Raw genomic sequence first — 25,238 nt, forward strand, 5'->3', positions numbered from 1 at the left:
TAACAGGTACATAGCTCAGTTGTTAGTGTGTTGGCTTACAAAGTGCATGGTTCGCGGTTCGATTCTCCGTCCAGGCGAAAGGTAAAAAAATTTTAAAAATTTATAAAATCGTATAATTTCTTCTACATTGTGGAAAAGGTGTTAAGAACTAAAAACCTCGTGGATGTGAGAAAGATGTGAGGGAAAATGCAATTAGCAAGAAAACAATGTTTTTGTTTTTTTTTTTTTTGAGTTTGTCTTTATGAAATTGTTTTTACATCCTGGAAAAGAATAAACGTTTATCACAAAAGGTATATACTTTTCTTCCAAATACACTTCCTTACAGCGAAAAGCAAATGAGAAACGAACTTTGTTTGTCTAAAATTTCGTTTGGGAGGAAAGAATTATTTTTGTGCGTGTAGTTCAGTGTAATGATCGCTAACTTCAGCTCTTTTTCCAATCAAGGAACTAGTTCGGTCACTTAGTTCATTGTCAGTCAGTCAATGATCGGTTCATTTCTAGTTATTTTGTTGCGAAAAGAACTCGAACAGCTTATGTGCAAAAAGATCGATATTAGTGTAAAAGCAGAAAATTGTTCCATTGTCAAGGAAAGCGAACAATCTGGCTCAATGTGCCTACATGTTCCCAGTCAATGTTACATGTTCCCCGTCCAAAAGTAACATTTTACTCTTGAAACATGTTTGAGATGATGAGATGGGTGCTGAAAAAAGTTAACCCAGTTTTGATTCCCGCCTTGCATACACAGGGTCGTGGCTTCAAACCCAGTTTCGACCAAACGCCAAAAAGTTTTTCAGCACTGGATTATCCCACCTCAGTAATGCTGGTCACATTTCTGAGGGTTTCAAAGCTTCTCTAAGTGGTTTCACTGCAATGTGGAACGCCGTTCGGACTCGGCTATAAAAAGGAGGTTCCCTGTCATTGAGCTTAACATAGAATCGGGCAGCACTCAGTGATAAGATAGAAGTTCACCACTCTGGTATCACAATGGACTGAATAGTCTAAGTGAGCCTGAAATATCGGCCTAACCTAACCTAACCTTTAAAATTAGGGCTTGCGTAGTTGAACTAGACACAATTTTTTTTTAGTTTTTCAATTGGTTTTCGTCAAGTAACTTCAAAATTCCGTTTTAAATGCGTTAAACTTAACAACTTAAAATTCCAAATTCGCAACTTAAAACTCACTGTCATAGATAAATTATGAAATTTTTCAAATAAAAAAGTCTTCAAAGCCTCTTCCCATTTTTGAACGCTACACAAAACAAAAAAATTCTGATTCAATTACGAAATTAAATGATTCAAGTAATTTTTTAATTGAAAAGTTTTCAATCACGAAAATGATAGTATAAATCACAGTTTTAACTGGTAATAAAAAAATGCTTGATTAAAAAATTTGATTTCATGAGTAAATTTCAATTAAGTTTTTAATTGATTCAATTAAAATTTTAATTGATGTTGATTGCAAAACTCAATAAATTTTGTCAATTAAAAACGTAACTAATTTCAATTAATTTCTTATCTGACTTTGTGTTTTTTGTTTGAATAATAGATTGATTGTTTGAAATAAATTTTTAATTAAAACTAAAAAAAATCCATCACCATTCTTAACTGACTTACGGCCATTTTCATGTAGCTCCGTTAGGCTTTAACTCCCAGTTAACATAAAGTAAATTGCAAATATCTTCTCTCCGGTTAACATTAACTGAAAAATTTTCGGCAGTTATGTTCCTAACTGGCATATGGAATATATAGGCATGATGGCAGCTATGTCAATAATACGGTTTAAATGTTCGTTAGTTAACGGAGCACTAACGGAGCTTCATGAAAATGGGGGTTAGTCTTTTTTATTTTTTATTGAATTCATTATGTACAAAAAAAAATGTGCTTCAGCGCCCTCAAGGCATTTTTGAGACAATCCGTCAAAATATTTAAAAAACACCGTTAAAATTTAAAACAAAAAAGTATGTGATATTACTTAGTTAATAATTAATTATTTTTATAACTATTTACACTAATGCAAGAAGTATTACAATGTTTTGTAATAAGCGCTCTTTTAGTCTTTTCTTAAAAATTGAAATTGTCTGAGAGTTTTTGACGAACAAAATTTATTGTACTCCTTACTACCATGATAATGATTTCGTGGTTTTGTCATTTCTAATCGAGTTTCTTCCGAGTTTGATTAAAAAGTTAATTGTATTAATTAATTTTTTATTTGAAAATTTAAAAAAAAATTCAATCATTGACTTAATTAACTTAATGTTTCTACCTTGATTAAAAAGTTAATTGTATCAATTAATTTATTAATTGGATTTTTTTTTCAAATTCAATCAACTTTTTAATTGCAAGTATTTTGGTGAAATTTTTTGCTGTACACTGCTAAGCAAATCTATTTATAGACTAATGTTGTATTTGCAAATGTCAGTTTCCGTTATGGATAGAACAAAAACGGAAATAATAATTCAATATAAGCTTAAGACCCCAGCAGTTAAAGCTTACAATTATATTTATAATTTTATTGTAAATGTAATTAATTAATAAATAAATAATTCAATATATAAAAACATTGTAAATTTAGGATGTATGGAATCGCATAGCACTATGTACCCCGAAACATTAAGATTGGTCATGCTTGCGTCTAGAAGCCATTGGTTCTTCAGAAATGAACAACGCTTGGTATAAATAAAATCTATTGCGGTTTTACAATAAAATTATTTTTATTCACGACAAAAATAAAAAATTTGTAATACCAAAATTGATTTGGTGATAAAAGTTTAAACTTTTTGGCGAGATACAAAAAATGTGTACACTAAACAAAAAATATTTACGTGATATTAAAGATTACGCAACCTAAATTTTGGGATGCGAAATTTACAAAATATTAAGGACAAATTTCTTTAAAATAATGAAATTTTAATGAAAATAAAGTTTATAATCTTTGCTTCAAATATGAACCCTTTAATGCCCAAGCCCGCCTTTAGGCGGCCTTCTTTTAATAAGGAAGCTTTTAGTAAAACACACCTTAAGACAACAAAAATGGGCACAAATAAAAAGAAAACTTATTTGAAACTATTCAAGAGGCCTTGCAGCATATGCTGAATTTTACCGTATACATTTTTCTTGCTTAGTTCTCTTGCTTTTTTGTCGTTAACATTGAAAATGTAATCAGCTGGCAAAAATTTGGGGCATTAGAGGGTTAAATTTAGGACACAAATTTTGTAAATTTACGTCGTTAAAGTCGCATGTCTTTGAACTAAGTCTAATTTTCCTTAAAGTAAAGAAACAAATTTTTGATGTAAAGAAATTGTCTATAAATTAACTGAAATATTGAAAGTTTAGATTTAAGATAAAAACGCTTCAAATATAGGCTAAGACTTATTTTGAGGATTTAGCGTCTTTGGTTTAAAGTTTTTTGGAATTAAGAAAATATTTTTTTACTTTGAAGTATCCGTTATAATTTGGATTTTTAACCTGGCATTTGTTTGTACGTGAATAGATTTATTAATAAACCTCGAAAAGAGAATAAAAATTTGATAAATGTGATCTGTATTCTAATTTTAATTTTAGTGGCCCTAGATTTAAAGCCAGATAGGTGGCTAAAAAATTTCTTTATTTTAAAGAAGCTGCATCTTTGGCTCGGAATCAATATCAAAATCCTTAAGGGAAGGCCAAAATCTTTGGATCCAAGTAAACTTTTTTTTGAGTGTAACATAGGAGCAAATGGAACGCACGTTGCATAATCGTGAACGGACAGTGACAAAATGAAACTGAAACGTTCACAAAAATTAAAACGGAATGTTCACGATGTCGTCCACGGGCGTTCACGACTTCATGAACGGCATTCGTTTTTCTTTTGGCCATGAATAGTCTTAAAATAATCGTAATACGTTGTTATGGCAACTTCGCCGATGGCGACTGTTAACGCATATGGTGCAGACAACATAGGTTCGAAATCTTTTTTAATTTGGTTTATAAATTCGTAACCATTACGTTTTTAGATCATGAACGCTGGTTGTTGTGTTGACAACGCATGGTGTCATTTTAACGTTGTTAGATTGACCCCCGTTTGTTTTCGGTTTGATTCGCTTTCATGAACGGATCGTTTTGAACCACGACCACGCCATTCATGGTTTTTTCTATGGGTGTAGATGTGGGAAAAACCGAAATATACCTTATACAGTGAAACCTCTCAAACTTGTACATTCTGAAAAGCGGACAAATTTCGAGAGATGTTTCCTTAATTAGCACATTAAAATGAACCTCTCAGAAGTGGACACCTCCCAAATGTGAACAAAAATTTGGCGACCGTGGGTGTCCACATCTGAGAGGTTTCACTGTATTCGTTTGTTCTCATATCATATTGTAGCCCCTAGACCATAGAGTTCGTTTTGCACTACCGCATTCTTAGTTACGTAGCTCAAGTTTAAATTAATTAAGCCAGTAGCAATTTTTCAATGTTCCAATGCTCTAGCAATGAAACATTCGCATATCTCAATGAACGAATGAATGGAACAATGACATTTACGAATTTTAACTCTAAACGCTGACCTAGCCTTCGTTGAAATATGTTGCAACAGTAGCGCCTCCCTCCCCATATAAAGCAAAAGAAATCTGTTGTTAAATTCCTATTGACATGATATGAAATGAACATGGGAATATGGTCAGAGGTTAAATACTTATTATTAATGTTATTATTTCACATTTGTAAAATATTCCCAATATTGTTTTATGTCTTCTTGCTCGCTAGTTAAAAGCTGTATGAATGGCTTCATACAATTAAAGCCTACAAGTCATAGTAAGCAATTTTGTTTTCTATGATTCGTCATCATTGTGGTGCGTGTTTGAAGCTTGAAAATTTCATACCGAGTCCCCCTGGCAGATGTCTCTTGACCTACGCAATACCAATTAAGATCACTTAATTAAATTATTTTCACAGACTGAACATTACTTTGTATGAATGATTGAATGAATGTATGAATGGTATAGGAGGGTTATTTCTTCTTCTGATTATATCATTGGTGTATTTTCCTACTCTTTCAGCTGAATCCGACTGAACCACAACCAGTTCCTGCTTTTCTGCCAGCTCATTTGAATAACAAGCCCATCTGTGACGATATCATCAGAAAATTTTCACCATCCAGACGTTTGGAATCGCGGGAGTTAGCAAAACTTTTGGCACAACCACATTTTCGGGTGAGTAAATTTCAAAATTGAAATTGAGTTATTTTCAATAAAACATCTTTAAGAAAGGAGAGACATTGGAAAACAAACTATCCCTGTTCCTTGCCATTATCTATAGAAAATTTTGTTAACATTTTATTTCTATAGAAAATTTTGTCACAATTTTATTTCTATAAAAAATTTTGTCAAAATTTTATTTCTATAAATTTTTTTTTCAAAATGTTAATTCTATAAAAATTTTTGTCAAAAATCTTATTTCTATATAAAATTTTGTCAAAATTTTATTTCTATAGAATTTTTTTTTTAAATTTTATTTCTATAGAAAATGTTGTCAAAAATTTCTATAAAAAATTTTTTCAAAATTTTATTTCTATAAAAATTTTTTTCAAAATGTTAATTCTATAAAAAATTTTGTCAAAAATCTTATTTCTATATAAAATTTTGTCAAAATTTTATTTCTTTAGAATTTTTTTTTAAATTTTATTTCTATAGAAAGTTTTGTCAAAATTTTATTTCTATAGAAAATTTTGTCAAAATTTTATATCTATAGAAAATTTTGTCAAAATTTTATTTCTATGGCAAATTTTGTCAAAATTTTTATTTCTATAGAAAATTTTGTTTAAATTTTATTTCTATAGATAATTTTGTCAAAATTTTATTTCTATAGAACATTTTGTTTAAATTTTATATCTATAGAAAATTTTGTCAAAATTTTATTTCTATAGAAAATTTTGTCAAACTTTTATTTCTATGGAAAATTTTGTCAAAATTTTATTTCTATAGAAAATTTTGTCAAAATTTTGTTTCTATAGAAAATTTTGTCAAAATTTTGTTTCTATCGAAAATTTTGTCAAAATTTTATTTCTATAGAATATTTTGTTTGAATTTTACTTCTATAGAAAATTTTGTCAAAATTTTATTTCTATAGAACATTTTGTGAAGATTTTTTTCTATAGAAAATTTTGTCAAGTATTTTTTATAGAAAACTTTCTCGAAATTTTATTTCTATAGAAAATTTTGTCAAAATTTTATTTCTATAGAAAATTTTGTCAAAATTTTTTTCTATAAAAAATTTTGTCAAAATTTTATTTCCATAGAAAAACTTGTCAACATTTTATTTCTATAGAACATTTTGTTTAAATTTTATTTCTATAGAACATTTTGTTTAATTTTTTTTTCAATAGAAAATTTTGGCAAAATTTTATTTCTATAAAATTTTTTTTTTGAAAATGTTAATTCTATAAAAAATTTTGTCAAAAATCTTATTTCTATATAAAATTTTGTCAAAATTTTATTTCTATAGAAAATTTTTTAAAAGTTTATTTCTATAGAAAATTTTGTCAAAAATTTCTATAAAAAATTTTGTCCAAATTTTATTTCTATGAAATTTTTTTTCAAAATGTTAATTCTATAAAAAATTTTGTCAAAATTTTATTTCTATAGAAATTTTTTTAAAATTTTATTTCTATAGAAAATTTTGTCAAAATTTTATTTCTATAGAAAATTTTGTCAAAATTTTATATCTATAGAAAATTTTGTCAAAATTTTATTTCTATGGAAAACTTTGTCAAAATTTTATTTCTATAGAAAATTTTGTTAAAATTTTATTTCTATAGATAATTTTGTCAAAATTTTATTTCTATAGAACATTTTGTTTAAATTTTATATCTATAGAAATTTTTTCAAAATTTTATTTCTATAGAAAATTTTGTCAAAATTTTATTTCTATAGAAAATTTTGTCAAAATTTTGTTTCTATAGAAAATGTTGTCAAAATTTTGTTTCTATAGAAAATTTTATAAAAATTTTATTTCTATAGAACATTTTGTTTAAATTTTACTTCTATAGAAAATTTTGTCAAAATTTTATTTCTATAGAAAATTTTGTCAACATTTATTTCTATAGAAAATTTTTTCAAAATTTTATTTCTATAGAAAATGTTGTCAAAATTTTGTTTCTATAGAAAATTTTGTGAAAATTTTATTTCTATAGAAAATTTTGTCAAAATTGTATTTCTATAGAAAATTTTGTCAAAATTTTATTTCTATAGAAAATGTTGTCAAAATTTTATTTCTATAGAAAATTTTGTCAATTTTTTTTTTCTATAGAAAGTTTTGTCAACATTTTATTTTTATAGAAAATTTTGTCAAAATGTTATTTCCATAGAAAAATTTGTCAACATTTTATTTCTATAGAAAATTTTGTTTAAATTTTATTTCTATAGAACATTTTATTTAAATTTTATTTCAATAGAAAATTTTGGCATAATTTTATTTCTATAAAAAATTTTGTAAAAATTTTATATCTATAGAAAATTTTATTTCTATAGAAGATTTTGTCAAAATTTTATTTCTATATAAATTTTGTCAAAATTTTATTTTTATAGAAAATTTTGTCAAAATTTTATTTCTAGAGAAAACTTTCTTTAAATTTTGTTTCTATAGAAAATTTTGTCAAAATTTTATTTCTATCGAAAGTTTTGTCAAAATTTTTTCCTATAGAAAAATTTTGTCAAAATTTTATTTCTATCAAAAGATTTGTCAAAATTTCATTTCTATAGAAAATTTTGTCACAATTTTATTTCTTTCGAAATTTTGTCAAAATTTTATTTCTGTAATTGTGACAAAATTTTATTTCTATAAAAAATTTTGTCAAAAAATTTATTTCTATAGAAAGTTCTGTCAAAAATTTATTTGTATCGAACGTTTTGTCAAAATTTTATTTCTATAGAACATTTTGTTAACATTTTATTTTCTGTTGAAAATTGTGTCAAAATTTATATGTTATAACCTACTATGAACTAAAGCGTTTTTTATTTGCAGGCTCTCATTCGTGCCCACGATGAAATAGGCTATCTCTACGAAGCCCGATTAAAAGCTGCCGGCGGTTCTCTTACAAAACTTGAAACTATCTCACAACGAAAATCTGGTGGTTATCTCTTTCCTCCAGATCTTTTTGCAACCAAAATGCCTATAGAAACCATTAAGATGGTTGGATTGCGTCGCAATCTTAATCAACCTCTCGGACTAACTGTGGAGTTGGATGAACATAAACAACTGGTGGTGGCACGTATTCTGGCTGGTGGTGTTATCGATAAACAGGGTTTATTACATCCTGGTGATGTCATCCTGGAAGTTAATGGTACTCCAGTACACACTCCTGAAGATCTACAAGTGGAAGTATCGAGAGCAAAAGAAAATTTAACTTTGAAAATTGGACCAAATGTTGAGGAGGAAATACGTTCGGCACGTTTGACAAGGGGTCAGGTAAAACAAAATGGTGTTGCTAAAATTGAGCCGGGCAAAAAATTAACGGTAGGTGGTGTTGTATGTATTGAAACATTTGTTTTCATGAATGTGGAATGATTTTTTATATAGTTTTTTTTAATGCTATGGAATTTTTTTGAGTAGCTTGAGTTTTATTTTACATGCCTTTCAGAAATGTTTTCATTGAAGTTTTCCAAATTATATATTGTGATATTTTATGCTACCTGAAAAGTGTTTAGATCACCATTGTTGCAATTACCCAAGCTATTATACTATTACAAAAACAGAACAACACCCAAACGAAATTATGACAACTTATGTCAAGTAGTGATACTTCCACAAAAAAACTTTTTGACGTTGGAATACGCTTTCGTATTAAACAAATTATTATTATGTGATATATAGAGTAGTCAAAACCTGTGGACCGGTTTATCGTTTTACACGGATTGTCGGTTTGATACACTAAAAAAACATATTGTCGTGAGACCAAAGATTTCATGTCCTTAAAATACAAATTCGTTGTTTTGCTTAGCAACAAGACACATTTCTCTGATATAACAGGTTGGCTGATAAGTCCCCGGTCTAACAAAGAAAAACACATTTTTTTTTGTCAAAATTCGTTTTTATTATTCAACATAGTTCCCTTCAAGAGCGATACAACGATTATAACGACTTTCCAATTTTTTGATACCATTTTGGTAGTACTCCTTCGGTTTTGCCTCAAAATAGGCCTCAGTTTCGGCGATCACCTCTTCATTGCAGCCAAATTTTTTCCCTGCGAGCATCCTTTTGAAGCATCCTTGGGAAGCAATTCGAAGCCCAATTCATGAATTTTTGCCATCGTTCTCAATGACTTGTGGCACGGTGCGTTGTCTTGGTAGAATAACACTTTTTTCTTCTTCATATGGGGCCGTTTTGCCGTGATTTCGACCTTCAAATGCTCCAATAACGCCATATTATAGTCTTTGTTGATGGTTTTTCCCTTCTTAAGATAATAGATAAAAATTATTCCATGCGCATCCCAAAAAACAGAGGCCATTACTTTGCCAGCGGACTTTTGACTCTTTCCACGCTTCGGAGACGGTTCACCGGTCGCTGTCCACTCAGCCGACTGTCGATTGGACTCAGCAGTGTAGTGATGGAGCCATGTTTCATCCATTGTCACATATCGACGGAAAAACTCGGGTGTATTTCGAGTTAACAGCTGCAAACACCGCTCAGAATCATCAACACGTTGTTGTTTTTGGTCAAATGTGAGCTCGCGCGGCACCCATTTTGCACAGAGCTTCCGCATATCCAAATATTGATTAATGATATGACCAACACGTTCCTTTGATATCTGCTATCTCGATCAACTTCATTTTACGGTCATTCAAAATCATTTTGTGGATTTTTTTTGATGTTTTCGTCGGTAACCACCTCTTTCGGGCGTCCACTGCGTTCACCTCCTCCGTGCTCATTTCACCACGCTTGAATTTTGCATACCAATCAATTATTGCCGATTTCCCTGGGGCAGAGTCCGGAAACTCATTATCAAGCCAAGTTTTTGCTTCCACCGTATTTTTTCCCTTCAGAAAACAGTATTTTTATCAAAACACGAAATTCCTTTTTTCCATTTTTTTCACAATAACAAAAGTTGCTTCACAAAAGACGCTCTATCTCTCAAACTAACATTATTGACTTACAGACGTCAAATTTTGACACGAATCATTTGAAGGTTGGTACTATATAAAAATAATATGCATTTAATACTAGCGACGCCATCTATGTGTCAGACCGGACTTATCAGCCAACCTGTTAAGATTTAACTAAGGTCAATTTACCAATTCCGAAGGAATTCTTAAAACTTAATGAATTTGTCTTTGAGTTTGTTTTCAGTAAAAAAGCGTTAAAAAATAGGATATATATTTCAACACTTCATTTTAAAGATTTTTATTTGTATCATAGAACAATTTCTACTTGAAGTCGATTCTGAATTTGGAATTTTAAGTTATCGTTAAAACGGGTCTAAAGGCCTTTAATAGCTCATGAAGAAAAATGCCAAAAACACGAATAAATTCATTTTTTTCTTAGTACCATTTACGCGAAACTCAAATTTAAAAGGGAATTGTGTCAGAGTCGATCTTGCACTGTCCATCCTGTGATAAAACATGACAAAATTTTCTATAGAAATAAAATTTTGACAAAATTTTCTATAGAAATAAAATTTTGACAAAATTTTCTATAGAAATAAAATTTTGATAAAATATTCTATAAAAATCAAATTTTGAGAAAATTTTCTATAGAAATAAAATTTTGAGAAAATTTTCTATAGAAATAAAATTTTGACAAAATTTTCTATAGAAATAAAATTTTGACAAAATTTTCTATAAAAATAAAATTTTGAAATTTTGACAATTTTCGTCCAAATCAAATACTTACATATTATTACAATTTTTAAATGCGAGCTAATTGGACATGGAGATTAAGGAATTGTGATTATTATGCTATTGAAAAGAAAATGCCAGATACCCATCTTACAAGCCTGACTATACATATGTTTCAGTGTCGGCCAATCCACATTTCCATAGTCTCTAGTAAGATCTGGCTGGGTGAGATGATTCAATTTGGGTGTTATATGAAAATTACATACGAGAATCATTTCTCTCAAGTTGAATCATTTTTTCACCACCACTGTGGTGAATTTGATACTACATTACAGCATAACACAAACTTTTTGGTGTTTGGTTGAAACTGGGTTCGAACCCACGACCCTGTGTATGCAAGGCGGGCATGCTAACCAGTGCACCACGGTGGCTCTACAAGATTTGCTGTTTTAGCAAACGAGACTGCTTTCTCTTGTTCAGTAGAAAAAACCTGTTGAAATTAGTTACTTTGTTGCTGTTATTACTGATCTTTTCGTTCGAGTTTAAAGAGTTGGTGCAACACCTGTATAAGACAGAGCCAACTTTCGTCCGCAGATAATTTGATTTATTCGATATATCAAATAAAAAAGGATTTTTCAAGCTTGAAACATATTTTAAATCCAATCTAACTGTAGTGAATACATGAATAAAAATATCACCAACATTTTTCCAAATAAAATTTTAATTGAATTTTAATAATTGTTCCAATAAAAAAATTAATCGATTCAAGTATTTTTCAATTATCTTTTTTAATTAACAAGGGAAATCAATTAAAATGTTATATTAATTTTTGTAACTGATTAATTTAATATTTTATTAACCCTTTAGACCCCGAATTTTTATAGGTATCGCAAAATTTTTTTTTTACTTTTAATCATGTTGAAGTCGTTTAAGAAGCGTCTAGCCAAAATTTCGGGTCGCCACGCCCATTCGTTTAGGCGGTAGAGAATGTTGCCTGTGGGCAACTTTGGGCAATTGTGACTACAAACTATTTTATTTTGTAATGATAGACGTATTACGTTTTATTGGATTTTTGTTAAGTTTTTTTGTTATTTTACAGTAAATATATACTTAGATGCGCGCGTGAGTGGAATTTCAAACACGCTCAAACACATTCACGAAGAAATATTTGTACTCACGCATGCCATGTGGGTAGGAATTCACGGACACGAAATGAAAAGTCATACTCGCACACGCTCACACATGAACAATGTTTATGTCTCACGCTTTCGCACGATTCACGACAATTTTCGTAATTCACGACAAATCTCGTAAGTCACGAATATTTTCGGAACACGGAGCCATGAAGGCTCAATAAAATTATGGTAATTAACGAAAGTTCTCGTGACTCACGCTATTGAAATCTTATGCGTGATTAAATATGTAAAGGTGATTAAAATCGGTGAGCTTGAATTTAATCGTGAACGTGAATTTGTTCGTGATTGTGACTTTTTGTGTCTGTTTTACCGTGAGTGCGAATTTTATCGTGAATATGAACTTTATTGTTAACGTGAATTTTATCTTGAGCGTGAGTTGGATCGTGAGCGTGGGTTGGATCGTGAAAGTAAATTTTTATCGGGAGCGTGATTTCGGAGAAAGTTTACTCACTCACAATCACGAACACAATTTGATTTTTACTCACGCTCACGCGCCACACATTTTTCTTTAATCCCGTTCACGCACATTCACGAGGTTTCGTTTAAATTTCATTCACGAGATTTCGTTTAAATTTCATTCACGGCTTCGCGTGAATCACGCGTGACTCACGAAAATGTGTTGTTTTTTTTTTTTTTTGTTTTCAACCCATGTAAATTTAACTGGTGGTGTAAAAAACCAAAGTATTATAAAGCGTCAATATTCGTGCTAATCCACTAGTATGTTGCCAAGAAGTGACTTCCTCCCTTTTTACGATTCCTTCCAAATTCCCCACTGCACTGCAGATATGTTTTCCACATCATCGCCGCAATTCTCGTCACTGGGATATCCCAATTGAAGTTCAATTTTTTTTTCAAAATCATTGTTTTTCAAACCTTTTTTCTCCAGGTCTTATGTTCAAAAATATGCAATTTTACTACCACAATTGCCCAAAGTTGCCTACAGGCAACTTTTCAATTTTAAAAATTTCCCATCTGTTGTTTTTTTGCAATTCTAAGATTTGACTTCCAGAAATATTTTATTTGACATGTACTACAATAGATTTAATAATAACTTTCAACATTTTAAGGCCGGTACTATGTTCATTCTTGCGAAAAATTTTTATAGAAACCATTATTTCGCACATAGAAAGCGGTGTTTATTTAGGTAACTTGGAGCGCTATTTTACAGGGAGCGATATTGAATTAAGTTGGTGGTTGCTGTTTGTTATTACAAAATTAACATTTTATTTTCCTTGGGCAATTGATCTGCTGCTCCTTTGATCCTTTGTATAGTTTCGGAACAAAAATATAATCCGTGTTTGTGTTATAAACCCACACAAATAGTTTTAATAAATAAATTATTTCTTAATTCACATTGCAAATGGCGCCATGCTATAAACGTCAGTTTTTCAACACGAAAAAAACATAGTACTAAAAATGGAAAAATTTCGCTAGTTTTTCGCATTTTTTAATTTTGTATGGAGTTTCAACGCGAAAACCGAACAGAGTACCGGCCTTTAGTTGTAATTTTTGAAAAAAGTCACATGTGTAAAAACCTTTTTTTAAATTCGCAAATATTTTTTTCTTGAGGTACGTGCGTATTAATGAAAAAATTTTTTGCTAATTGACAACCAAATTAGCTGATTTTTCATTCAACTTGAAGAAAACACTTGTAGCTTTCGATACCGTTACAGTTTTATGAACAAAAACAAAAACAACGCTGACAGTGAGTCTCAAAACACAAAAAGTTGCCCACAGGCAACTTTAGGGTCGAAAGGGTTAATTGAATATAATTCAAATAAAATTATAATCGCAAAACTTTGGGTGGTTGAAGAAATTTCAATAAAAATTTATTAATTTCGTGAAGACAACATTTTTTTTTATTAATTGAATATAATTCGATTAAAATTTTAATTGCAAAAATTTGGGTGATTGTAGAAAATTTAATAAAAATTAATTGCATCAATTAATTTCGTGATTGAAGACAAAATATATTTAAATTAAATTTTTCACGGTTTACACGCACATCTTCTTCAGGTAGCGATAAACGAATTTAGTTATTATAGAAAATTGGCACTTAACGACCATACTGTTAAATTAACATTTTTTTTTTTTATAAATTAAAAATTAAATACTTATTTTAATTTAACATATTATAATTTAATATCTTTGGTCTAAAATATTCTAGAAAATATTACAAAGTCCTTTAGAAAGGAATAAAAGAAAATATGTTATTAGTGCATGTTTAAAACTATACTCTATAACAATGCATCAATGTATTTGATGTTTTAATTGAAAGTTTTTCGTTTAATAAACAAATTTTGCATTGGTTTCAATAATATTTTAAATTAAAATTTTAATAATAAATTGTGTTACTTCATTATTTTCATTAATTGAAACAAAAATAATTAGGCATATATACAAAATTCAGAAAGAAACTAAATTGAAACGAGTATGTAAGTAGAAATTAGACAATAAGATATGAAGAAGGTTTATTTGCATAAAAAAAATTTTCAGGAATATATAAATAAAAAATATTTAAAATATGTATAATTATATAAAAACTAAATTAAAATAAAATTTTTAAATTTTTATTTATATCTATCTAGTGTTACATGCGTGCCTTATTTAGTTATCATCCTTCTGATGACTCTTTACTGCCTTGTAAGGATATTGGATTGGCTTTCAAATCAGGAGATATTTTACAGGTAATGTTAAACAAATTAAATAGAAGTTATTAAAGCTGTTTTATTATTATTAATATATATTGTTTTGTTTAAATATTTCTAGATTATTAATGTCAAAGACCCCAATTGGTGGCAAGCTAAAAACATTACTGCTCAAAGTGATCAAATCGGTTTGATACCCTCTCAGGAATTGGAAGAAAGGCGTAAGGCTTTCGTAGCACCTGAAGCTGATTATGTACACAAAATTGGTATTTGCGGCACCAGGGTAAGTACAGAAATAGATTATTTGTTTTTTATTTTCCTGATTACACTTTTAACTTGGTTATTAAGTTCGTGCTATCACTTTGAATCTTCATGTTTTCATGGTGACTTTTGTTTAAAAACAAATAAACCTTTTGAATAAATTTACATAGAACAATAGGGGTGTGGTTACACTAGCCCAAAATGGGTGTAAATTTTTTCTTCTGGAGCACTTTCGAAATATTTGGATACCGTTTTTGGGAAATATTCCTATTGTGATGTAGAATATCCAATATGAGCTAATAATGTTTGCTGGTTTTGACTGTGGCAACAAATTCTTTTTTTATTCTTGTCAAATATTTGTCCAGTGTGACCACACCGTAAGTAAACTATTTTATGGGAAAAATAAACTACCTCGTGTTAAAATTTTACTAAATTGTATTGCATATGTGAGATTTTCGTCGATAATACAGTCAACTCTTATACACGGGTTAAAAAATAATAATAATATAATAAATATTTTTGTAATTTAAAAATCTCACTGTACTCAACGGGCGCTCAGTAAGTGCGAAAGACATTTACCATTACAGTGTTAGTTTCATACTTTTCGTTTATCGAACCAAACGCGTATACGACAAGTTTTGACATAGCATTAAAATGCAAATAAAAAGAACTTAAGTACAGGAAATAAATTTCCATAAAGGGGAAAATGTATTTTTTTTGTTGTTGCCTTAAATTTAACATTGTTTCATTAAGAAAATTAGGTTTTTCATTTAAAAAATAAAAACGAAAAACAACTAAAAAAATTAGAAACATGTATGGAACTAACATGGTAAATGCAACATTTGGTATGACGCAAGCCAATTTCCTATATTCCTAAAGTTTATTGTCTTTGCTTAAAAACTACATAAGGTGCTTAATGAATTGTTGTCCTACACACGAAGGTCCAGTGTGCACCTCTACCGAAATATTTTGCCAACATTTTCTATAGAAATAAAATGTTGCCAACATTTTCTATAGAAAAAAAATTTAAGAAAATTTTCTATAGAAATAAACTTTTGACAAAATTATCTATAGAAATAAAATTTAGGCAAAATTTTCTGTAGAAATAAACTTTGACAAAATTTTCTATAGAAATAAAATGTAAACAAAATTTCCTATAGAAATAAAATTTTGACATAATTTGCGATAGAAATAAAATATTCACAAAATTTCCTATCGAAATAAAATGTTAACCAAATTTTCTATAGAAATAACATTTTGACAAAATTTTCTATAGAAATAAAATTTTAACAAAATTTTCTACAAAAATAAAATTTTGACAAAATTTCTTGTAAAAATAAAATTTTGACAAAATTTTCTATAAAAATAAAATTTTGACATAATTCTCTATAGAAATAAAATTTTGACAAAATTTTCTATAGAAGTAAAATAAAAAAATGTACAAATTTTTCTATAGAAATAAAATTTTGACAAAATTTTCTATAGAAATAAAAAAATGGATGTACAATTTTGACAAAATTTCCTATAGAAATACAATTTTGAAAAACTTTTCTATTAACATTTTGACAAACTTTTCTATAAAAATAAAATGTTGACGAAATTTTCGATAGAAATAAAATTTTGACAAATTTTTCTATAGAAATAAAATTTTGACAAAATTTTCTATAGAAATAAAAAAATGGACAATTTTGAAAAACTTTTCTATTAACATTTTGACAAACTTTTCTATAAAAATAAAATGTTGACGAAATTTTCGATAGAAATAAAATTTTGACAAATTTTTCTATAGAAATAAATTTTGACATTTTCTACATAAATAAAATTTTGACAAAATTTTCTATAGAAATAAAATTTTGACAAAATTTCCTATAGAAATAAAATTTTGACAAAATTTTCTATAGAAATAACATTTTGACAAAATTTCCTATGGAAATAAAATTTTGACAAAATTTCCTATGGAAATAAAATTTTGACAGAATTTTCTACACAAATAAAATTTTGACAAAATTTTCTATAGAAATAAAATTTTGACAAAATTTTCTATAGAAATAAAATTTTGACAAAATTTTCTATAGAAATAACAGTTTGACAAAATTTGCTATAGAAATAAAATGTTGACAAAATTTTCTATGGAAGTAAAATAAAAATAAGTGTACAAATTTTTCTATAGAGACAAAAGATTGACAAAATTTTCTATAGAAATAAAATTTTGACAAAATTTTCTATAGAAATAAAATGTTGACAAAATTTTCTATAGAAATAAAATTTTGACAAATTTTTCTATAGAAAAAAAATTTTACAAAATTTTTCTATAGAAATAAAAATATTACAAAATTTTCTGTACAAATAAAATTTTGACAAAATTTTCTATAGAAATAAAATTTTGACAAAATTTTCTATGGAAATAAAATGTTGACAAAATTTTCTATGGAAATAAAATTTTGACATATTTTTCTATGGAAATACAATTTTTACAAAATTTTCTATACAAAAAAAATTTTGACAAAATTTTCTATAGAAATAAAATTTTGACAAAATTTTCTATAGAAATAAAATTTTGACAAAATTTCCTATGAAAATAAAATTTTGACAGAATTTTCTATAGAAATAAAATTTTGACAAAATTTTCTATAGAAATAAAGTTTTGACAAAATTTTCTATAGAAATAAAATCTTGACAAAATTTTCTATAGAAATAAAATTTTGACAAAATTTTCTATAGAAATAAAATTTCGACAAAATTTTCTATAGAAATAAAATTTTGTGAAAATTTTCTATGGAAATAAAATGTTGACATATTTTTCTATGGAAATAAAATTTTGACGAAATTTTCTATAGAAATAAAATTTTAAGAAAATTTTCTATAGAAATAAAATTTTAAGAAAATTTTCTATAGAAATAAAATTTTGACAAAATTTTCTATAGGAATAAAATGTTGACAAAATTTTTCTATGGAAATAAAATGTTGACATAATTTTCTATGGAATAAAATTTTGACAAAATTTTCTATAGAAATAAAATTTTGAGAAAATTTTCTATAGAAATAAAATTTTGCGAAAATTTTCTATAAAAATAAAATTTTGACAAAATTTTCTATAGAAATAAAATTTTGACAAATTTTTCTATGGAAATACAATTTTTACAAAATTTTCTATACAAAAAAAAATTTGACAAAATTTTCTATAGAAATAAAATTTTGACAAAATTTTCTATAGAAATAAAATTTTGACAAAATTTCCTATGAAAATAAAATTTTGACAGAATTTTCTATAGAAATAAAATTTTGACAAAATTTTCTATAGAAATAAAGTTTTGACAAAATTTTCTATAGAAATAAAATCTTGACAAAATTTTCTATAGAAATAACAGTTTGACAAAATTTTCTATAGAAATAAAATTTTGTGAAATTTTTCTATGGAAATAAAATGTTGACATATTTTTCTATGGAAATAAAATTTTGACGAAATTTTCTATAGAAAGAAAATTTTAAGAAAATTTTCTATAGAAATAAAATTTTGACAAAATTTCCTATAGAAATAAAATTTTGACAAAATTTTCTATAGGAATAAAATGTTGACAAAATTTTCTATGGAAATAAAATGTTGACATAATTTTCTATGGAAATAAAATGTTGACATAATTTTCTATGGAATAAAATTTTGACAAAATTTTCTATAGAAATAAAATTTTCTATAGAAATAAAATTTTGAGAAAATTTTCTATAGAAATAAAATTTTGCGAAAATTTTCTATAAAAATAAAATTTTGACAAAATTTTCTATAGAAATAAAATTTTGACAAATTTTTCTATAGAAATAAAATTTTGAGAAAATTTTTATGGAAATAAAATTTTGACGAAATTTTCTATAGAAATAAAATTTTGAGAAAATTTTCTATAGAAATAAAATTTTAACAAAATTTTCTATAGAAATAAAATTTTGACAAAATTTTCTATAGAAATAAAATGTTGACAAAATTTTCTATGGAAATAAAATGTTGACATAATTTTCTATGGAATAAAATTTTGACAAAATTTTCTATAGAAATAAAATTTTCTATAGAAATAAAATTTTGAGAAAATTTTCTATAGAAATAAAATTTTGAGAAAATTTTCTATAGAAATAAAATTTTGACAAAATTTTCTATAGAAATAAAATGTTGACATAATATAAAACTTTTTTTTTGTATGGTAGTTTGTGGGTAAAATGTTCTCCATTATTATATTATTCTTTAAGTATTTTTATTATTAACTGATATTCTTATATATTTCTCATTTCTAGATCTCAAAACGTAAACGTAAGACTATGTATCGTTCGGTTGCAAATTGTGAATTCGATAAAGCTGAATTGATGTTATACGAAGAAGTTACAAGAATGCCTCCTTTCCGTAGAAAAACTTTGGTTCTCATCGGTGTGTCTGGTGTGGGTAGAAGGACATTGAAAAATCGTTTGGTCAATAGTGATCCAGATCGTTTTGGATACGTAATACCCCGTAAGTATTAAGTTTTTGTGGCTTGGTAGGTCAGAAAAAGGTTCACTATACACACAAAATATTAATTTATTTTTTGGGAAACGATATTTTAGATTCTTTTGGGGTCATGGTCATGATGAAAACGCTTAACAAAAACAAAGATTTATTTGTCAATAAAAAGACAAAGTTATCAGTAAAAGAAACTTTCGTTAGTCTAAAATTTCGTTTCGAGGAAAAGAATTATTTTTTGTTTGTGTATACCTCTCGAACATCTCAGATGAAGAAAAGTCAAACTATTCTCAATTCACTGATTGTTCAATTGTACTTTTGTATCATGATCAGGTGTATATGTCTCATGCAGCATTCCGAATATAATGTGACGAAGTGTACGACTCCACTCATGTGTAATAATGCTAAATTTTTTGTTCGTCTTCTTCCAGATACTACACGTCCTAAAAGAGCTCTAGAAGAGAATGGCGTTAGTTATTGGTTTGTTGATCGCGAATGGATGGAACAAGAAATAAAAGAGAACAATTTCTTGGAATATGGTGAACATAATGGAAATCTATATGGTACCCATATACAAACCATTAAGGATGTTATTAATAGTGGTAAGTAACATTTTTATACCTTCAACGAAGATAGAAATTTTTATGTATCAGTTCATAGCATGAAAATGTGTAGATTGTAACAACTGTGGCTGGAGAATCACACTCAAAAATATTTGTCAGCAGAAAAACCTGAAAATCCTAATAAAATACGCTGAAAAAATCAGTCACTGGGTGCTCAAATAGCAATCATTATCTGATATTTTTGCAAACATTGTTATATGAAGGATAATTTTTTGAAGAGCTATAGGAAAATTAAAAAAATATAAAATTCAAAAGAAATCATGAAATCTTTATTGGAATCGATAGCACTGTTTGACGATTATTTCATGCAAATGTTGACCGCCACAAATAGCCCATCCGCTTAGTCCAATTTTGGCATACTTTTTGCAACATTTCGGCCGGTATCTGGAATAAATGCTTCAATGTTGGCTTCCAATCACGGTTGCCACTGGTGCCAAAAATTATCAAAATTTTAAAAAAATCTACCAAATTAAACAATTTTTTTTTGTAGTTTTTTTGATCAAAATTTTGTGGTTGGTATGAAAAAATTATTTTCTTCGAAAGAAATGTTTTATTATTTTATTTTAGAAGTTTATTTATAATATATTTTGATCTCTCTGACAAGTTTTGGATGTATAAATATCCCTTGAATTGTAAATGTGTCGAATTTTAAATTTTATAAGGATTTAAGCTTGCATCATCAAGGGAAAGTTACTACTTCTACCAAAAAGGAGAACTTACTCATAATGGATTTTGATAGTATGATGTAAAACGAAAATTAAAATTTTTTTAAATATCACAGAAAAAATCTCTTCAAAATAATTCCAATTAAACAGTTGATTGAAGTTGAACAAAATTTCAATAAATAAATTAATTGATACAATTAAAATGTTAATCAAGATAGGAACATTAAGTTAATTAAGTGAATGATTGAAAATTTTTAAATATTTAATTAAAAAATTAATTGATACAAATAACTTTTTAATCAAACTCGGAAGACTAGGCCAGTTAAAAAAGTGATGGAATTTTGTTTTTTAATTTTAAATTAAAATTTCAAACAATTAACTTTTTTAATCACTCTAACAACACAAACTCAGTTAAGAATTTAATTGAAAATAGTCAGGTTTTTTATTAAACAATTAAGTTTTACAATCAACATCAATTAAATTTTTAAAGAATCGGTTAAAAAATTAATTAAAATTTGCTAATCAAATCAAATTTTTTAATCAAGTATTTGTTATGCCCAATTAAAACTGTGATTGATCATTTTTGTGATTGAAGACATTTAATTAAAAAATTAATTGGATCAATTGTGATTGAATCAGAACTTTTTTTATGTGTATTGAATCCAGGGCTGTGGAGCCGGAGTCGGAGTCTTGGAGTCGGAGTCTGAAGATTTTCCTGGAGTCGGAGTCGTAAAAATTTTGCTCGACACCGACTCCGGCTAAACCAAATTTTTTAAAACACTTCACATTTTTGTAACTAAGCAAGTTTTTACGCAAATTAGTTTCCATTGCGTTATTCATTCGATCAATGTACAGCATGATTGTAAATGAAAATCAACTTCCATTACGGCTATCTTTTTATGTTTCCTAGAATGTTAGACTAGCAGATGGGTTGGATCGATCCACTTTAATGTCCATATCAATTTATTTTAAATATTTCGAACAATTGAAATTATTTTTTTTTAAATTTCATTTTAAGGCCATATACATATGTGGAATATTGACAGAACAAAGTTGTTTTTTATAGAAAATTTTGTCAAAATATTATTTCTATAAAAAGTTTTGTCAAAATTTTATTTCTATAGCAAATTTTGTCAAAATTTTATTTCTATAGAAAATTGAGTCAAAATTTTGTTTCTACAGAATATTTTGCAAAATTGTATTTCTATAGAAAATTTTGCAAAATTTTGTTTGTTACACAAAATTTTTTTCAAAATTTTATTTCTATTGATAATTTTATTTCAAAATTTTATTTCTATAGAAAATTTTGCCAACATTTTATAGTAATAAATTTTTTTATTAGAAAATTTTATGTCTATAGAAAATTTAGTCAAAATTTTGTTTCTGTACAATATTTTGCAGAATTTTATTTACTACACAAAATTTTTTCTAAAATTGTATTTTTATTGATAATTTTTTCAAAATTGTATTTCTATAAGAAAAAATTGTCAAATTTTATTTCTATAGAAAATTTTCTCAAATTTTTTTTTCTTACAAGTAGAGGATGCTGATGAGGAATGTGGTAATTCCGAAACGTGCGTCCATCCAACCATCTTGCAGTCTATAGGGCTTTGCCCAAATAAATTTAACAAACATTCTTTTCCTCTGTTGGTTAAACTACACTTGTAGTTTAGTCAATACATGGTTTTAGGCTGAAATCAAAAAAAAATTATTTCTATAGAAAAATTTCTCAAAATTTTATTTCTATAAAAAATTTCTCAAAATTTTACTTCTATAGAAAATTTTCTCAAAATTTTATTTTTGAAATTTTTTTTCAAAAGTTTATTTCTATAGAAAATTTTCTCAAAATTTTATTTCTATAGAAAATTTTGTCAAAATTTTATTTCTATCAATGAAATTTTTAAAAGAATCGATTAAAAAATTTAATTGAAATTTGCTAATGAAATCAAAATTTTTTAATCAAGTATTTGTTAAATTAAATTAAAACTGTGATTGATCAATTTTGTGATTGAAGACATTTAATTAAAAAATTAATTGGATCAATTAATTTTGTGATTGAATCAGAAAAATTTTTTGTTGTGTACTCGTATATTGAAATTATAGAAAACTTTTGTCAAAATGTTTACATCTACAGAAAATTATGTCAACATTTTTAATTCTACAGAAAATTCTGTCAACATTTTTACTTCTACAGGAAATTCTATCAACTTTTAGAACATTTTCTCAAAATTTTATTTCTATAGCAAATTTTCTCAAAAATTTATTTCTATAGAAAATTTTGTATATTTTTTTCCAAAATTTTATTTCTATAGAAAGTTTTGTCAAAATTTTATTTCTATAGAAAATTTTCTCAAAATTTGATTTCTATAGAAAATTTTGTTAAAATTTTATTTCTATAGAAAATTTTCTCAAAATTTTATTTCTATAGAAAATTTCGTCAAAATTTTATTTCCATAAAAATTTTCTCAAAATTTTATTTCTATAGAAAAATTTGTCAAAATTTTATTTCTATAGAAAATTTTGTCAAAATTTTATTTTTATAGAAAATTTTCGCAAAATTTTATTTCTATAGAAAATTTTCTCAAAATTTTATTTCTATAGAAAATTTTATTTCTATAGAAAATTTTGTCAAAATTTTATTCCATAGAAAATTATGTCAACATTTTATTTCCATAGAAAATTATGTCAACATTTTATTTCCATAGAAAATTTTGTCAACATTTTATTCCTATAGAAAATTTTGTCAAAATTTTATTTCTATAGGAAATTTTGTCAAAATTTTATTTCTATAGAAAATTTTCTTAAAATTTTCTTTCTATAGAAAATTTCGTCAAAATTTTGTCCAATTTTTAATTATATAGAAAATTTTGTCAAAAATATATTTCTATAGAAAATTTTGTCAAATTTTTATTTCTATAGAAAATGTTCTCAAAATTTTATTTCTATAGAAAATTTTGTCAAAATTGTATCTCTATACAAAATATAGAAAATTTTGTCAAAATTTTATTTCTATAAATTTTATTTAAATATTTTAATAACCAACTCCATCTTGGTATACGCTTTCCCTTATTCGAGTAAAGAAACCCTGCAGAAACAATAAACTGACGTTATTAAAAAAATTCTGTTTTATTACATCATATTATTTTAATTTAATTAAAAACAAGACCAAATAGAGATTATTGAAGTCAATTTATATTTAAGAATACTATTAAAATTGTTTTCGCATTTTTTTACAGGTAAAATGTGTGTTTTGGATTGTGCTCCAAATGCTTTGAAAATTTTACACAATAGTCAAGAATTGATGCCATTTGTTATATTCATTGGAGCTCCTGGTATGGAACAGTTAAAATCCATTTATGCTGAGAGACGTGCAACGGGTTCTAGTAAAAATTTAACTGTAAGTATAGCTATAAATATTGAATATATTTTAGAATTTGCTATATCATATTGTTTTTGTTTTTTATAAAAATTACAGTTCGATCGTCAAAGCTCCATACGTTTCAGTTCAAGGAGAGCCCGTACCTTGGAATCACTGGCATCTTTATATGAAGTAAATATATTTCAAATTAAAATTTGTGTATATTACTAATGTCAACTCATATGTTCCCATTATAGGATGATGATTTAATTTCCACCGTTGAAGAGAGTGCATTTGTACAACGAAAATACGAAAAATACTTTGATATGGTCATCATCAATGAAGATTTCGATGATACGTTCCGCCAGGTCGTCGAAACACTTGACGAAATGAGCCATCAGGAGCAATGGGTTCCAGTTAATTGGATTTATTAAAACACCACCAATTTATTATAAATAATTAACGAACGATATGGAAACAAAACAAACAAACACACACACACCACAAAGAAGAAACTACGAATATATATGTCTTACAACTGCTTCCTTGGAAATGCTCTTAAAATTGTTATTAATTCGAAACGTTTTGCTGTATTGAATGGACCGCAATAATTACCGAACGATGGTAAAAGTATACATCCCTGAAGGGAAACATTAGTGAAGAATAAAGAAATATCCTCCAACTATATACCTATGATTAATAACTGAATAGTTTAAACAAAGTGTTCTTAATTGTTAATTTAGCTTTTAGTGTTGGAGTTTTCAATACATATATTTTTAAGCTAGATCTAGCTCCTACCGAATTAATTTTGTAGCTCTCAGCGAAAAATATAGAGCCTTAATGTATGGGGTTTTTACAACTAAAGAAAATCCGAAAGAAAAAATTTTTTTTAAATATAAAAACAAATGCAGTTGTTAATTATTTGTTAGTAAATATATTCTTCATTCTATTGTATTTTTTAGTTTATTTGTGACAATAGCCTTAATAAAAAGAAATACAAATTTATAGTTTATTTTATTTGTATTGACTATTCATACTATCTGTAACTCGAATTCGTCCATTTACAATTTAATTGTTGCAATTTTTTTATATATACATTTTTGTATTTAATTTTAGTTTAATATTTCCCAATTTTTTTATATATATTTTTTACTGAATAAGTACAAGATTGTATTTCTCTAAATTTTTTTTTTGTGTAGTTTCAT

The 25,238-nt window shown here is 26.6% G+C and overlaps 1 protein-coding gene across 5 annotated transcripts in view; it reads left to right on the forward strand.

Annotated features, from left to right (window-relative positions):
• Positions 1 to 24,922, forward strand: part of vari (MAGUK p55 subfamily member vari) — a 64,814-nt gene extending 39,892 nt beyond the window's left edge. For 4 of the 5 annotated variants that reach the window (XM_075296707.1, XM_075296708.1, XM_075296711.1 and 1 more), the window contains 9 exons: positions 5,034 to 5,186; positions 7,996 to 8,487; positions 14,590 to 14,688; positions 14,771 to 14,932; positions 19,189 to 19,399; positions 19,819 to 19,989; positions 23,912 to 24,072; positions 24,151 to 24,225; positions 24,291 to 24,922. In XM_075296707.1, the coding sequence (XP_075152822.1) occupies positions 5,034 to 5,186; positions 7,996 to 8,487; positions 14,590 to 14,688; positions 14,771 to 14,932; positions 19,189 to 19,399; positions 19,819 to 19,989; positions 23,912 to 24,072; positions 24,151 to 24,225; positions 24,291 to 24,467 (1,701 nt within the window). In that variant the 3' untranslated portion in view covers positions 24,468 to 24,922. The remainder of the gene's footprint in view (positions 1 to 5,033; positions 5,187 to 7,995; positions 8,488 to 14,589; positions 14,689 to 14,770; positions 14,933 to 19,188; positions 19,400 to 19,818; positions 19,990 to 23,911; positions 24,073 to 24,150; positions 24,226 to 24,290) is intronic. The other variant, XM_075296709.1, reaches the window with a different exon arrangement.
• Positions 24,923 to 25,238: the final 316 nt, after the last annotated feature.

This window comes from Haematobia irritans, chromosome 2 (genome assembly GCF_050003625.1).
Source record: "Haematobia irritans isolate KBUSLIRL chromosome 2, ASM5000362v1, whole genome shotgun sequence".
In the NCBI taxonomy this organism is placed as follows: Eukaryota; Metazoa; Arthropoda; class Insecta; order Diptera; family Muscidae; genus Haematobia; species Haematobia irritans.